The sequence below is a fragment of the Cervus canadensis genome, chromosome 1 (genome assembly GCF_019320065.1).
Source record: "Cervus canadensis isolate Bull #8, Minnesota chromosome 1, ASM1932006v1, whole genome shotgun sequence".
Lineage (NCBI taxonomy): Eukaryota > Metazoa > Chordata > Mammalia > Artiodactyla > Cervidae > Cervus > Cervus canadensis.
Genome location: NC_057386.1, coordinates 1,369,863 through 1,381,703, shown reverse-complemented (window position 1 = coordinate 1,381,703; position 11,841 = coordinate 1,369,863). Strand labels below are relative to the sequence as shown.

The following is an 11,841-nucleotide window of genomic DNA, read 5'->3' as shown; positions in this document are numbered from 1 at the left end:
TGATATTTGTAGGAGGAAGGGCAAGGAAGGTTCACTTCCTTTTCCAAATGTTAATGGCTTGTAATACTTCATAATTTATGGACTGATTTCTCAAACATCTGTAAAACTGAAACCATCCTTACGGAAATCCAGTCAGATGATTTTCAACACAGGAGTTCCGAAATGTCGTTTGAGAAGTGAGAGTGGCTCTTGCACAGGTCTGTGCTCAGGTGAATGATTTATGTCAGCGTCTCCCAAAAGTGTGTTCTGGGAAAAAACCGCAGTTGCTGGTGGGGAGAGGGCTGGCTGTTAACAGGGTGATACCCAAAAGTCTCTGAGGTCAAATGCTTGAAAACCACCAGGCTAAACAAAGTCAGGTGAGCTCCATTATTGCAGAGCTTCTCCGAACAGTTTAACATTCTATCAGTAACTGTGGTTAAGAGACTGGAGTTCAGATCCCAAACTTACTTGTCCGTCTTTTATTGTCTCCTCAGGAGCACACTGTGTGAAAGCTTCTTTATGTGAAATACTCCCCAATGCAATCTTACAGTGTCAAAGAAGGTACATCTGGTTCACTGAAGAATGCATGCCACAGTAGTCACACGCAGCAGGCCAGGGTCACATACAGGACAGGGTCTCAAAGGAGGACAGGATCGCATATAGGAGGCCAGGGTCTCACAGGAGGCCAGGGTCACACACAGGACAGGGTCTCACAGTAGGTCAGGGTCACAGGAGGACAGGGTCTCACAGGAGGGCAGGAACGATACACTGCAGGAGACCACACACGGGAGGCCAGGATGGCCACTCCCACGCTGCTCACAGCTGAGGGCTCTGAGGGCACTCAGCCCGGGCGGTCAGCGGTGCCGGCGGCCAGCCGCTACTCGGAGGAAGCAGCCGGGTTCCGAACGGGTCTCCCGGCCAGGCCCACTTCCGGGCGGGGGCTCCGTTCTGAGAGCGCGGCCCGCGCCGGGGGCCCTTTCCGGGGCGCCGGCAGGGCCTTCTCCCCACACCTGCACGCGTGTGTCAGTTATATGCGTTTTACATGCGCGGCCGGTCTGACACGGCACGACGAGCCCTAGCTTGCGTCCTTTTAGGTCCGGTTTTCACCCTTCTTGTCCACGAACCAGTCGCCTCGAGGGGTTGAAACGAGGAGACAAGTCCACAGCGCTGGGGGTCGAGGGGCCGACCCCGAGCCAGGCCCTCGAGAAGGGCCCCGGGAGTTGGGGGTCTCACCCACACTCCCTCCCTAGCGCGCCACGCCCAAGCTTCGGCGGGCGCCGGGAGGGGCCGAGCCGGAAGTGCCCGCCGCCGGAAGTGCCCGCTGCCGGAAGCCTGCCGGCAGAGCCTGCCCTTCCTCTCTAGGGCTGGGGCGGTACCCGCGTCTCTGTGGTCCGGGCGCGGCAGGCTGCTGGAAGCGAACGCGGCGCCGGATTGTGCGTTGGGGCCTTTCCCTGAACTTTGGCACCTGTGCGCGCCTGGCGGCGCTGCAGGCAGAGTCGGGAATTGCCCTCATCAAGATATTAAATGTGGAGCTGCGGGAACGCGACAGGGCCCCGTTTCTCACAGCGCGGCCGTAGGTGGTTTATCGACGTGATCTGGCGCCCGTGCCCTCACACAAATACTTAACTTTTGTTTATTTAAAGCGGTCTCACCCTTGAAGTAACTTGAGCCTGAAGCCCGGCCTGGCCGCTGGACCCTGTGTCCCTCCGGGTTCGGCCCCCCGGCGCCCTGGGTCTGCGGGGCCGACAGACACATCTTCCTTCTCTTCCCCGCGGGCCCAGTGGTTCGCCTGGGTTGAGAGGCTCTTGTTAGCACCCTCTTACTTGGATTTTCTGGTCCAAGAAGAGAACGGAAACTATACAAATACAGAACCTAGGAAAAGTAGAATCGTCTAGGTTTAAAAAACTTCACAGCATCCAACACAAACAAAGGTGTGGTGAAATTAGTTCATTCTGGGCAAACGGAATGTAAATACGCACTCTTGTTGAAAGACTCCTTGGCGTACTGTTATCAAAAGCCACTGAAGGAGCTTAGGCTCTGACCCACCAGATACCGTCTGTGGAGGATTGCAGACAACCAGAGAAGCGGAGGGGGAGAGAGGAAAACCCGCATTTCTGAAGTGATCCTCCCATGAACGTCTGTTGGGTTTGCTTGCCCAACACCCAGTTTTCTTTGTTGCAGTTTTAATATGATGAATTTTCTGTGGAAACCAGCTAGCGCTCAGTCGTCCGAGGTGGGCACAGGACCCAGGCGTGCCGGGTGGGGGCGCCCCAGCACGTCAGGGGGGTGAGGTGTGAGGTCAGAGGCTGGGCTGCCCAGGTCCCAGTCTTGGGTGCCACCTCATCGGGGCTGTAAGAATGTCAGCTTATTATTTGTCCTCTTTACTCATTTTTTAAGGAAGACCTTGTTTTAAATTGTACAGTTGATTTACAATGTTGTGTTCATTTCAGGCGTACATCAACGTGACTCAGCCATACATATGCATATAGCCACTCTTTTCAGAGTGTTTCCCCATGTAGGCCACTGCAGAGTATTACACAGAGTTCCCTGTGCTCTACAGGAGGCCTTGTTGGTCATGTTTTATTGTTTTATTTTTATTTTGTATTGGAGTATAGCCAGTTAACAGTGTTGTGATAGCTTCTGGTGGTCAGTGAAGGGACTCAGCCACACGCACACACGTATCCATGCCCCCCAAACTCCCCTCGAGTCCAGGCTGCCACAGAACCTGAGCAGAGTTCCTGTGGTCTACCGGAGGTCCTCCTTGGTTCTCCATTTTGTATGTAGTAGTGTGTGTATGTTAATCCCAGCCACCTAGTTTAACCCCCACTTTACACTCTCTTTACTCATTTGTTGACTGAGGGTATTTTTTTAATTGGAGTATAAGTGCTTTACCACACTGGGGGTGTTAATGACAGATGCCTACTCCGAGACTGTGCCACACACTTGGGGAATGGGGCAGGTACGCTGAGGCCTGTTACTGCAGACCATGTGGTTTCATCTCAGCGTGCTCTCTTCAGCTTTCTGTTTTTTCCTTTTCTTTTTTGCCTCCCACATGATCCCACATCGTCCACTACGTCACCCCAGAAGTTTATTTTACGTCTTTTTTTTTCCTACTGGAGACACCCTCACGGCAGGACCATGTCTTCCGTGCGAGCTCAGTCGTATCCACCTCTTCCCGACCCCATGGCCTGTAGCCCACCAGGCTCCTCGGCCCGTTGGATTTTTTTTCCAGGCAAGAATCCTGGAGTGGGTTGCCATTTCCTTCTCCAGGGGATCTTCCTGACCCAGGGATCGAACTCTCATCTCCTACTTGGCAGGCAAATTCTTTACCACTGAGCCCCCTGGGAAGCCAGGACCATGTCTTACTCACCTTTATACTATGGGTGCTTGACATGGTCCCCACCCCAGAAATGGTGCTCGGTCAAGTTTGTCAAACAAAACTGAATACTCCCTGACACAGAGCGGAGGGCACTGGAACAATGAATGAAAATGTAATGAATCTTAGAGGAGAAACAACAGGAAAATGGTGAAAACCACAGGGAACTAAACAACTTTCTTACCGAAAATGGCGCAATCCCTGGAGACTGCGGACTCCATTTCTGCCTGGCCCTGGACTTGCTCTCCTATGGTGGGCAGGTGCTGGTGGTCAGCAATCTTCTGGTGCCCGTGACTGGCTTTCTAAACAACTGCCTCTTTTTTCCTGCCTTAGAACCCATTTCTTCCCTTGGGGACTGGCAGGAGAAACGACCACTGCCTTCGAAGAATCAAATATACCCAAAGGTATCAGATATTGCCCTGTGAGCCCAATGATCAGGTGCAAAAGTTCACACACATGATGCAGAGCGGAGAGTGGGCCTCCTTAGGCATGGATGAGATGGATCCGGGCAGCCAGAAAACCCTTTTTAGAAAAAAATTATTTATTTATTTGTATTTGTTTTTGGCTGTGCTGGCTCTCGTTGCTGTGCGGGCTTTTCTCTAGTTGCAGAGAACTGGGGCTGCTCTCCAGTTGCAGTGCTCAGGCTTCTCGCTCGGTGACTTCTCTTGTTGTGGAGCATGGGCTCAATCAGTAACTGTGGAGCATGGGCTCAGTCAATAACTGTGGAGCATGGGCTCAGTCAATAACTGGTACACGGGCTCAATCAATAACTGGTACACGGGCTCAATCAGTAACTGTGGAGCACGGGCACAATCAGTAACTGGTACAGGGGCTCAATCAGTAACTGTGGAGCATGGGCACAATCAATAACTGGTACACGGGCTCGATCAGTAACTGTGGAGCATGGGCTTGGTTGCTCTACAGCATGTGGGCTCTTCCTTGATCAGGGATCGAACCTGTGTTTCCTGCATTGGCAGGCGGATTTTTTTTTTTTTTTCTTTTTTACCACTGAGCCACCAGGGAAGTCCCCAGAAAACCCTTTCTCAGGGATGATTGCCCAGCCTCCAGTGATGATGCTGGGTGAGTGATATCACCATCTGTTTCTCTGCTGAGCAAGACTCATGTGGAGCCACATGGTCTGAGACTCAATAATTCTTAGAATAGACGCAAACACTGAGTGTAGTGTAGATCTCATTTACAACATCCAGGACCATGGCCACTTAAGCTGTGAATATTCCAGTGACTCCTGGTTCCCTGGTCCATGAGATAACCTATTTAGTTTATGGAATATTCTAGTTGCTAGAAAGTTTTTCACCGAATCTGTATGCAATGATGCCCTAATTCAGGTTATGCTAATTCTTAGCAAGCTTTGGTGCTGCAAAATGAATCCAGCAAATACAAAAAGACCTTCACCTCCCATCCAGTGGCCCTGTGGTCACTGATGTCACAGCAATAGGAGCATTTACACTGCGGGAATCGGTGATGCCACAATCAGATCTGCCTCACGTCAGAACCAAAACCCAGCAACCGCCACTCACAAGCTGCGGGCTGACCGTGCCCTTGGCGAAACATAGAGTAGGAGGGACTGTAGGTGTACAGCAGTTATTCCCCCCAAATCTGCGTGGAAAAAATTCCACGTGGGTGGCACCTACTCCGTGCTGAAGGTGGGAGGAGGAGGGAGACATGAGCAGAACATGCGACAGGGGAGATTTGGAGGGGAGAAAACCCACCGCGTGCTGGAGAAAAAGTAAATTTCAGGGATGGTAAGAGGGAGAGACTCCATGTCGAGGGGAAGTGAAACTACAGCTGACAATTCAGATCAGGCCAGATTGGGAGAGGATGAGCATTTTCAGGGAGGTGATGAGAGCCATTGAAGATTTTTAAGGAAGGGAGGGGGCCTTATAAGAGCAGGACCTGGGGAAAATTATTTCTTTGACCTTGCACTTTAAAAAATTGAGATATAACTCACATACTATAAAATTCACCCTATTAAAGTATACAGTTCAGTCATTTTATCTGTTCACAGGTGGTGCAGCCATTACTACTGTCTAATTCCAGGACATTTTCATCAGCCCCAAGAAGAAACTCAATACTCATTTGCAGCCACTCTTTCCTCCACTAAATATTTGTACTTTTTACAAAACACCAAATTTGGTTACCTGTGAAGTGACTTGAATTTTGAACCCAGGAGGGTTTATGTGTTCCAGACATAAAGAGGAAAAGGGACAGTGGCTTTTCTGAAACAGAAGTGGCTTTTCCAAGTTTCTGTTGATATAACCAGACATTATCTATCCATCCATCCATCCATCCATCCATCTGTCCCATCAACGTTCTATCTAACTATTCTATCTGTCTGTCTATCTATCTTTCTATCCATCCATCCATCCACCTACCCAGAAAGAGAAGAGAGAGTGAAAGAGAGAGAAGGCAATATTAGATCCATGCATGGGAGCAAAGAGTGTGGCTAGAGCTGATCTTCAGACCCAGTATCTGGGTGCCATGGCAGCTCTGGATGTTAGAAGACAAGTCTTGCAGGGGTCATGTTTTTACCTGCGGGCATCTCCCGTATCAGCCGTCTTCCTGTACGCTTCCAGACACTGCCATTCCTGGGGAAACCAAGAGAGAGCAGAAGGTGCATAAACTTGGAAAACCCCTTGCTCTGGAAAGCCCTAAGGAAGACCCTTGCTCTCCATGGCCCTCTGGGCTCTTCTCCGAGGACAGGGGTGGCGGCTGGGGCCCAGGGCTGTGGAGCCTGAGCCGCCTCACAGGCAGGGGCAGCATCTGAGCATCAGGAGTGGGGCTCCCTCTTGCCACCACCCCCCCCTTCACGTGTGGCAGGAATGGTTGGGGCACGTGCATGATGGCATCGGCTCTTCAGCCACGTGGAACCTTGGGCTGGCTGGTCTAAGGGTAGCCGGGCCTCGATTTGTAGGGAGCGCTAAATCCCACCGTCAGCCTTCGGGCTGATTGAGCTGTGTGTTTTCCTTCATAAGTTAGAGTCTCGAGACTTCAAGACTGGAGAGTAATTCTGAGTTCCTCGAGCCTGACTCTTTCTTATTACTCCTGAGAAAACAGAGACTCAGAGAGATCCTAGGTAACTCGATCAACTCCACCTCTCCCACTAATGGAAGTGTCAGAAAAGCGGGGTGGGGGCGTGGGGGGTGTCAGCAAGAGGGACAAAGGCCACAAGGAGACTTTGGGGGGTTAATAACGTGCTCCCCGTCTTGACTGTGGGTGTAGTTTCCTGGGTGGATACATACACTGAAGCCCATCAGGTTGCTCACTTTAAATTCCTGCAGTTCAGTATGTCAGTTCTCACTCAATAAGGCTGCTAAAGAGTGTCACACATCCGGGGAGAGGCGGGGCAGGGACTAGCCAGGAGGTTCACGCTTCCCTGAAACCCAGCGCCGTCTTAAAACCAAAGCCTATTTGAAGTCGTGAAGATGCCTTTCCCCATAAAGTCATTTTTCCCTTTTTTAAAAAAAAATTAAGAATTGAAGTGTAGTTGCTGAACAATATTATATGTTACAGGTGTGCAATATAGTGACACAATTTTAAAGGTTACACTCCATTGGTAGTTACTATAAAATATTGCCTATATTCCGCGTCCTGTGCATACATCCTTGTTTTACACCTAATACTAAGCACCTCTTACGCATCCCTCCCCCGCCCCCCGCCCGGCTTCCTCCCCGCCCTCCGCCACCCCGCTTGTCTTCCCTCCCAGCGAAGCCCCATCCTGCCTAAGGGTTCGCCCGGACCGCAGAGCTTGCGGGCGCCTTGGACCACAGAGCACGCGGGCGCCCGGGGCGTAACCTCACCTGCGGCGCCCCCGGCCCGCAGGCCCGACATCGCCCCCTGGCGCCGGGTGGGCGCCAGCGCAGCGCTCGCCCGGGCGGGCGCGGCGCGCTGATTGGCCGGCGCGGATTCGGGCTCCCGGGGGCGCGGGTCGGGGGCGCGGCGGGCAGCCTCGCTCCACCTGGGCTCGGGGCCGCGGGCGCGCTCTCCGGGGGCTTCCCCTTCCGTCCCGTGCGTCCCGGTTCTGAGTCCCAGGGGCCAGGATGACCATCCGACACCAAGGCCAGCAGTACAGGCCGAGGATGGCGTTTCTGCGGAAGGTGAGCGCGGTGCCATCCCCCGAGGCTGGGAGGAGCGCGGGGACCACCTCGGGGAAGTGCCGGCGGGGACATGGGCAGGGCTGGGGGGCTGAGGGGCAGCCCTGTGGTCGGTTAGCGCCCCTTGATGTTACTGAGTGACTGTTTGTCGTGTGTGTGTGTGTGTGTGTGTATCTGTCTGTCTGTCTTAAGTCTGTATTGGTTAGGGGAGAGTCTGCAGCGGGGCGATGGTCGGCTGGAGGCTGAAAACAACCTGTTACTTGGGAGAGGAGGCGCCGGAAGACAGTTTGGCGAGGCTGGGTCATTTCTGAGACAGTCTCCAGACATTGTTGGAAGGCTCCCAGAGAGTAAATCAACATACTTACAGTTTTCTGATTCAAAGCGGCAGTATTTAAAGTGTGTGTGTGTTTGTGTGTGTGGTTAGTGTGTCCACACAGAAATGGTGTGATTTGTAAGCTAGAGAGACACCCTGCTTCCAGCATCCCTAGGTTGCTCATTCAAGTGTGTGTATTTGTGGCCTTTGGCTCTCTGGGCCGGTGGCAGAAGTCAGGACCCCCCTGTTGCAGGGCTTCCTCAGACCAGGGCCCAGGCACTGGGTGTCCGTCCCGGGGGCTGGTGCCAGGGGGAGCGCATCTTGTGGGGTGATGTATTGGGGACGAAGTGGCTCATTGTGTTCTGGGCTCTTGAGATAACCGGTATTGGAGGAGGTTGGCAGAGGCTTCCGTCCTGGGTCACTCACCCCCTCCCATCTGCAGTGAAGTGTCCTGTCTTAGGCTTGTCCTGAGGAGAATTAGCCGAATCCTTTGTGACAGTAAGAGCTGCCCTGAACCCTTGCAGCTCAGCAAGCTATTGTTATCAAAACTGCCCTGATTTGTCTTGCAGTGTTAAAAGCTGGGCAGTTTGGGCTACACTGGGACATTGGTCACCCTTGGCCCACTTAGTTCAGTAAGCGTGTGCGTCTGCCAGGTGTAGAGGTGTGAGGGCATGCAGCAGAGGTGCAGCGGGGTCTCCCTGGGGGAGAACACATATTAGAGAGTTGTTGTTGTTGTTTAGTCAGTGGCTGAGTCGTGTCCGACTCCTTGAGGCCCCACGGCCTGCAGCACGCCAGACGTCCTTCACCGCCTCTTGGAGTTTGCTCAAACTCAAGTCTGTTAAGTCGGTGATGCTATCTGGATCCCCAGGTGGTGCAGTGGTCAAGAATGCCCCTATGAATGAAGGAAACCAGGGTTAAATCCCTGGGTCAGGAAGATCCCTTGGAGAAGGAAATGACAACCCACTCCAGTGTTCCTGCCTGGGAATGCCCATGGACAGAGGAGCCTGACGGGTTGCAGTCCACGGGGTCCAAGAGTCGGACACAGCTGAGCACACACACAGTGAAGAACGGCATTTAGGGAAACCCAAAGCTTGGACGTGGGAATCGTGCGGGGCCGTGGGGGAGCCTCAGGGAGTGGGGAACTAGCTTGGGTGGGCGCGAAGTCGATGGTGGAAGGGCTGGTGGTGAAGGACGGCTCACAGCTCAGGTCCGCACGCGTCTCCTGGAGATTCGGGGTTTCATGCGCTCTGTGTTCAGTGAGGAGCTGCTCAGCAGTTTAAAGTCAGGGAGGAATAAAGCCTGTTGGTTCCCGTGTTAGAAAAACAATTCTGATTAGAGGGGAGGGGGGCCTCTCTACTCTGGTGGCACTTTCAAAACTGTAGCCATCAGATCACCAGTCTTAGAGTTTCTGATTCACTTCAGTTCAGTTCAGTCGCTCAGTCATGTCAGACTCTTTGCGACCCCATGAACCGCAGCACGCCAGGCCTCCCTGTCCGTCACCAAGTCCCAGAGTCTACCCAAACCCATGTCTGTCGAGTCGGTGATGCCATCCAGCCATCTCATCCTCTGTCGTCCCCTTCTCCTCCTGCCCCCAATCCCTCCCAGCATTAGGGTCTTTTCAAATGAGTCAGCTCTCCGCAGCAGGTGGCCAAAGTACTGGAGTTTCAGCTTCAGCATCAGTCCTTCCAATGAACACCCAGGACTGATCTCCTTTAGGATGGACTGGTTGGATCTCCTCGCAGTCCAAGGGACTCTCAAGAGTCTTTTCCAACACCACAGTCCAAAAGCATCAATTCTTTTGCTCTCAACTTTCTTTATAGTCCGACTCTAACATCCATACATGACCACTGGAAAAACCATAGCCTTGACTAGACGGATTTACTTAGGAGGTAGTTAAGTCATTAAGTCTGTGGAGCCCAAACATGGGTGTTTTTGAAAAAAGAAGCTTCCCAGGTGATTTGAATGTATGGTGCACAGAAAAGGCCTTGGGATGCTGAGTGACATCTGGGGATGTTGTGGGGAGGGGGCTGCTCCTGGCATCTCGGGGAGTGGGGTGCTGCCAGACCCCCTTGGGCACAGGACGTCTGGCCCCTGCATGTCAGCAGTAGTGCTGGGGGGCGCCCTGGAGGCTGGGGACCTGCCAGGCACAGGCAGAGCCGGGTGACCGAGCCTGGGAGTCGGGGGAGGTGACATGTTCCCTGGAGGCCAGGTCCACTGGGGGTGGGAGACTTGGCAGAAACAAACGCAGAGCCCACGAAGCTGGCGGGTCCTGGTGGTGCCTCCTGGGTGTCTGTCCGGTGGGCAGAGCAGGTTTTGGGGAGGGGCCCGTCTGGGAGTGGTGCCCCTGGGGGTTGGAGAGCCGGGGGCGACGTGACCCGGTGTCTGCTGGCCCCTGGCGGGCCGGCTCCTTTGCCAGAGCCTCGTCCCTGTTGGCTGACAACCCCGCGGTGCTGCTCCCTTGCCCGCTCTCTATACAGAAAAGGGCTGATGATTATCGTCCCCCGGGGAACCTTCTCGTGCTTGGAGGAAAATTCCAGCCCCTGATCTTGCCCCGTGAGTGACAGCTCCCTCCTGCAGGAGTGGCGTGGGCGTGGGAGGTGGGCTGCCGTTCCCGCTCCTGGTGACACTGGTTCCCTGTCACGCCTGCGGTCACGCCCAGCACGTGGCCTCCAACGCCCCCATCCCGCCCCCAGCCCGGGGTCACGCGGGGTCAGGCGAGGCCCAGGTCCCCCTCCATCCTCTTGCTGCCCAGGATTGTGGGGGGCTGAGTCTGGGAGGTTGGGGGGGGGCTGACGTCTGGGGTGCAGGCGGCCGTCCCCCCGGGTCTCTGGGCCCCCAGACACAGAGAGGAGCAGGGGGGAGTTGGCAGCAGTTGGAGCTGAAAGGCAGGTCCTCTCACCCGCTGAGGACCTGGGGACCCGTCTGTGGTGGGCACGGGGCTTTCCTGCCGGAGGCAGAGCTGGCACCCGGGTCTGCACGGCTGTGCTGGGCCATGATGGCAGAGGTGGGGCCCGGAGTGCACGCCCCGGACGGGGTGTGGGAGGTGGTCTCTGGGCGGCTCTGTGCGTGCCCGCGGGGCCATCCCCTGCTGATGTCCTCACACGGTGGATGCCCGCCCCCGCCCGGTGTATGTGTGTGACAGTCGCTCCGTCGTGTCCGACTCTTTGCGACCCCGTGGACTGCAGCCCGCCAGGCTCCTCTGTCCGTGGGGTTTCCCAGGAGAGAATACAGGAGTGGGCTGCCGTTTCCTCCTCCAGGGCATCTTCCCGATCCAGGGACTGAACCTGTGTCTCCTGAGCATCTCCTGTGCTGCAGGCAGACTCGTGACCGACTGAGCCGCCAGGGAAGCCCCTCCGTGTGTGTCCGAGTCCTCACCTCGCCTCTTCAGTGGACCGCAGCCAGGCCCACCCTAATGACCTCCTAACTCAGTCACCTTTGCAAAGACCCTGTCTCCCGATCCAGTCACAGTCTGAGGTTCTTGGGGGCCAGGACCTCAACCTATGAATCTGAGGAGTGGGTGCCATAGTCTCTCGGAGATGGGACCACCAGCCAGAGTCCTGTGGTTTCCTGCCTGGAGAGACCCCGGGGGGACTTCCCTGGGGAACGTTCTCAGAACGGTGGACCCAAGCCCCGAGTGTTCTCGAGGCCCCCGTGCTGCTCCCCCTCCCCCAGCCCCCCTTTTCTGAGAAGTGTGGCGCCTGCCAGGGAGAAGTCTGACTCCCCTCATTGTGTTTTTAAAATAACTCATTATTCCTCCTCTGAAGGTTATTTTCAAACCCTTTGTAACTAATTTTTTTTTTTTTCTGATGCAAAGAGAAGGAATCAAAGCCCCTGACTTTCTGCTGGAGAAACTCAGGTTTCTAACTCATAACTTGGGTTTCTATTTCTTCTCCAATGTATGGGCACCTGGACTCCATGAAGTGCTGCTATTTCATCTCATACAAGTTTTGGGATAAACGTGGACTTTCTTCTGGGAGTTAACGTGGGAAATGGGGCAGCGGGGCGCCGGGCTCTCGTATCCGAATGGCGGGCAACCCTGGGAGGAACAGGCGTGTCCCAGG

At 54.4% G+C, this 11,841-nt stretch overlaps 1 protein-coding gene across 6 annotated transcripts in view; it reads left to right on the top strand.

The window, feature by feature from the left end:
- RGS9 (regulator of G protein signaling 9) overlaps positions 1-11,841 on the top strand; it is a 67,702-nt gene that overhangs the window by 7,727 nt on the left and 48,134 nt on the right. For 4 of the 6 annotated variants that reach the window (XM_043444659.1, XM_043444549.1, XM_043444575.1 and 1 more), the window contains exon 1: positions 7,288-7,470. The exons of the other annotated variants lie outside the window; for them this stretch is intronic. In XM_043444659.1, coding sequence (XP_043300594.1) covers positions 7,414-7,470 — 57 coding nt within the window. In that variant the 5' untranslated portion in view covers positions 7,288-7,413. Of the gene's footprint in view, positions 1-7,287; positions 7,471-11,841 lie in introns of those variants that run through there. 6 annotated transcript variants of the gene reach the window in all.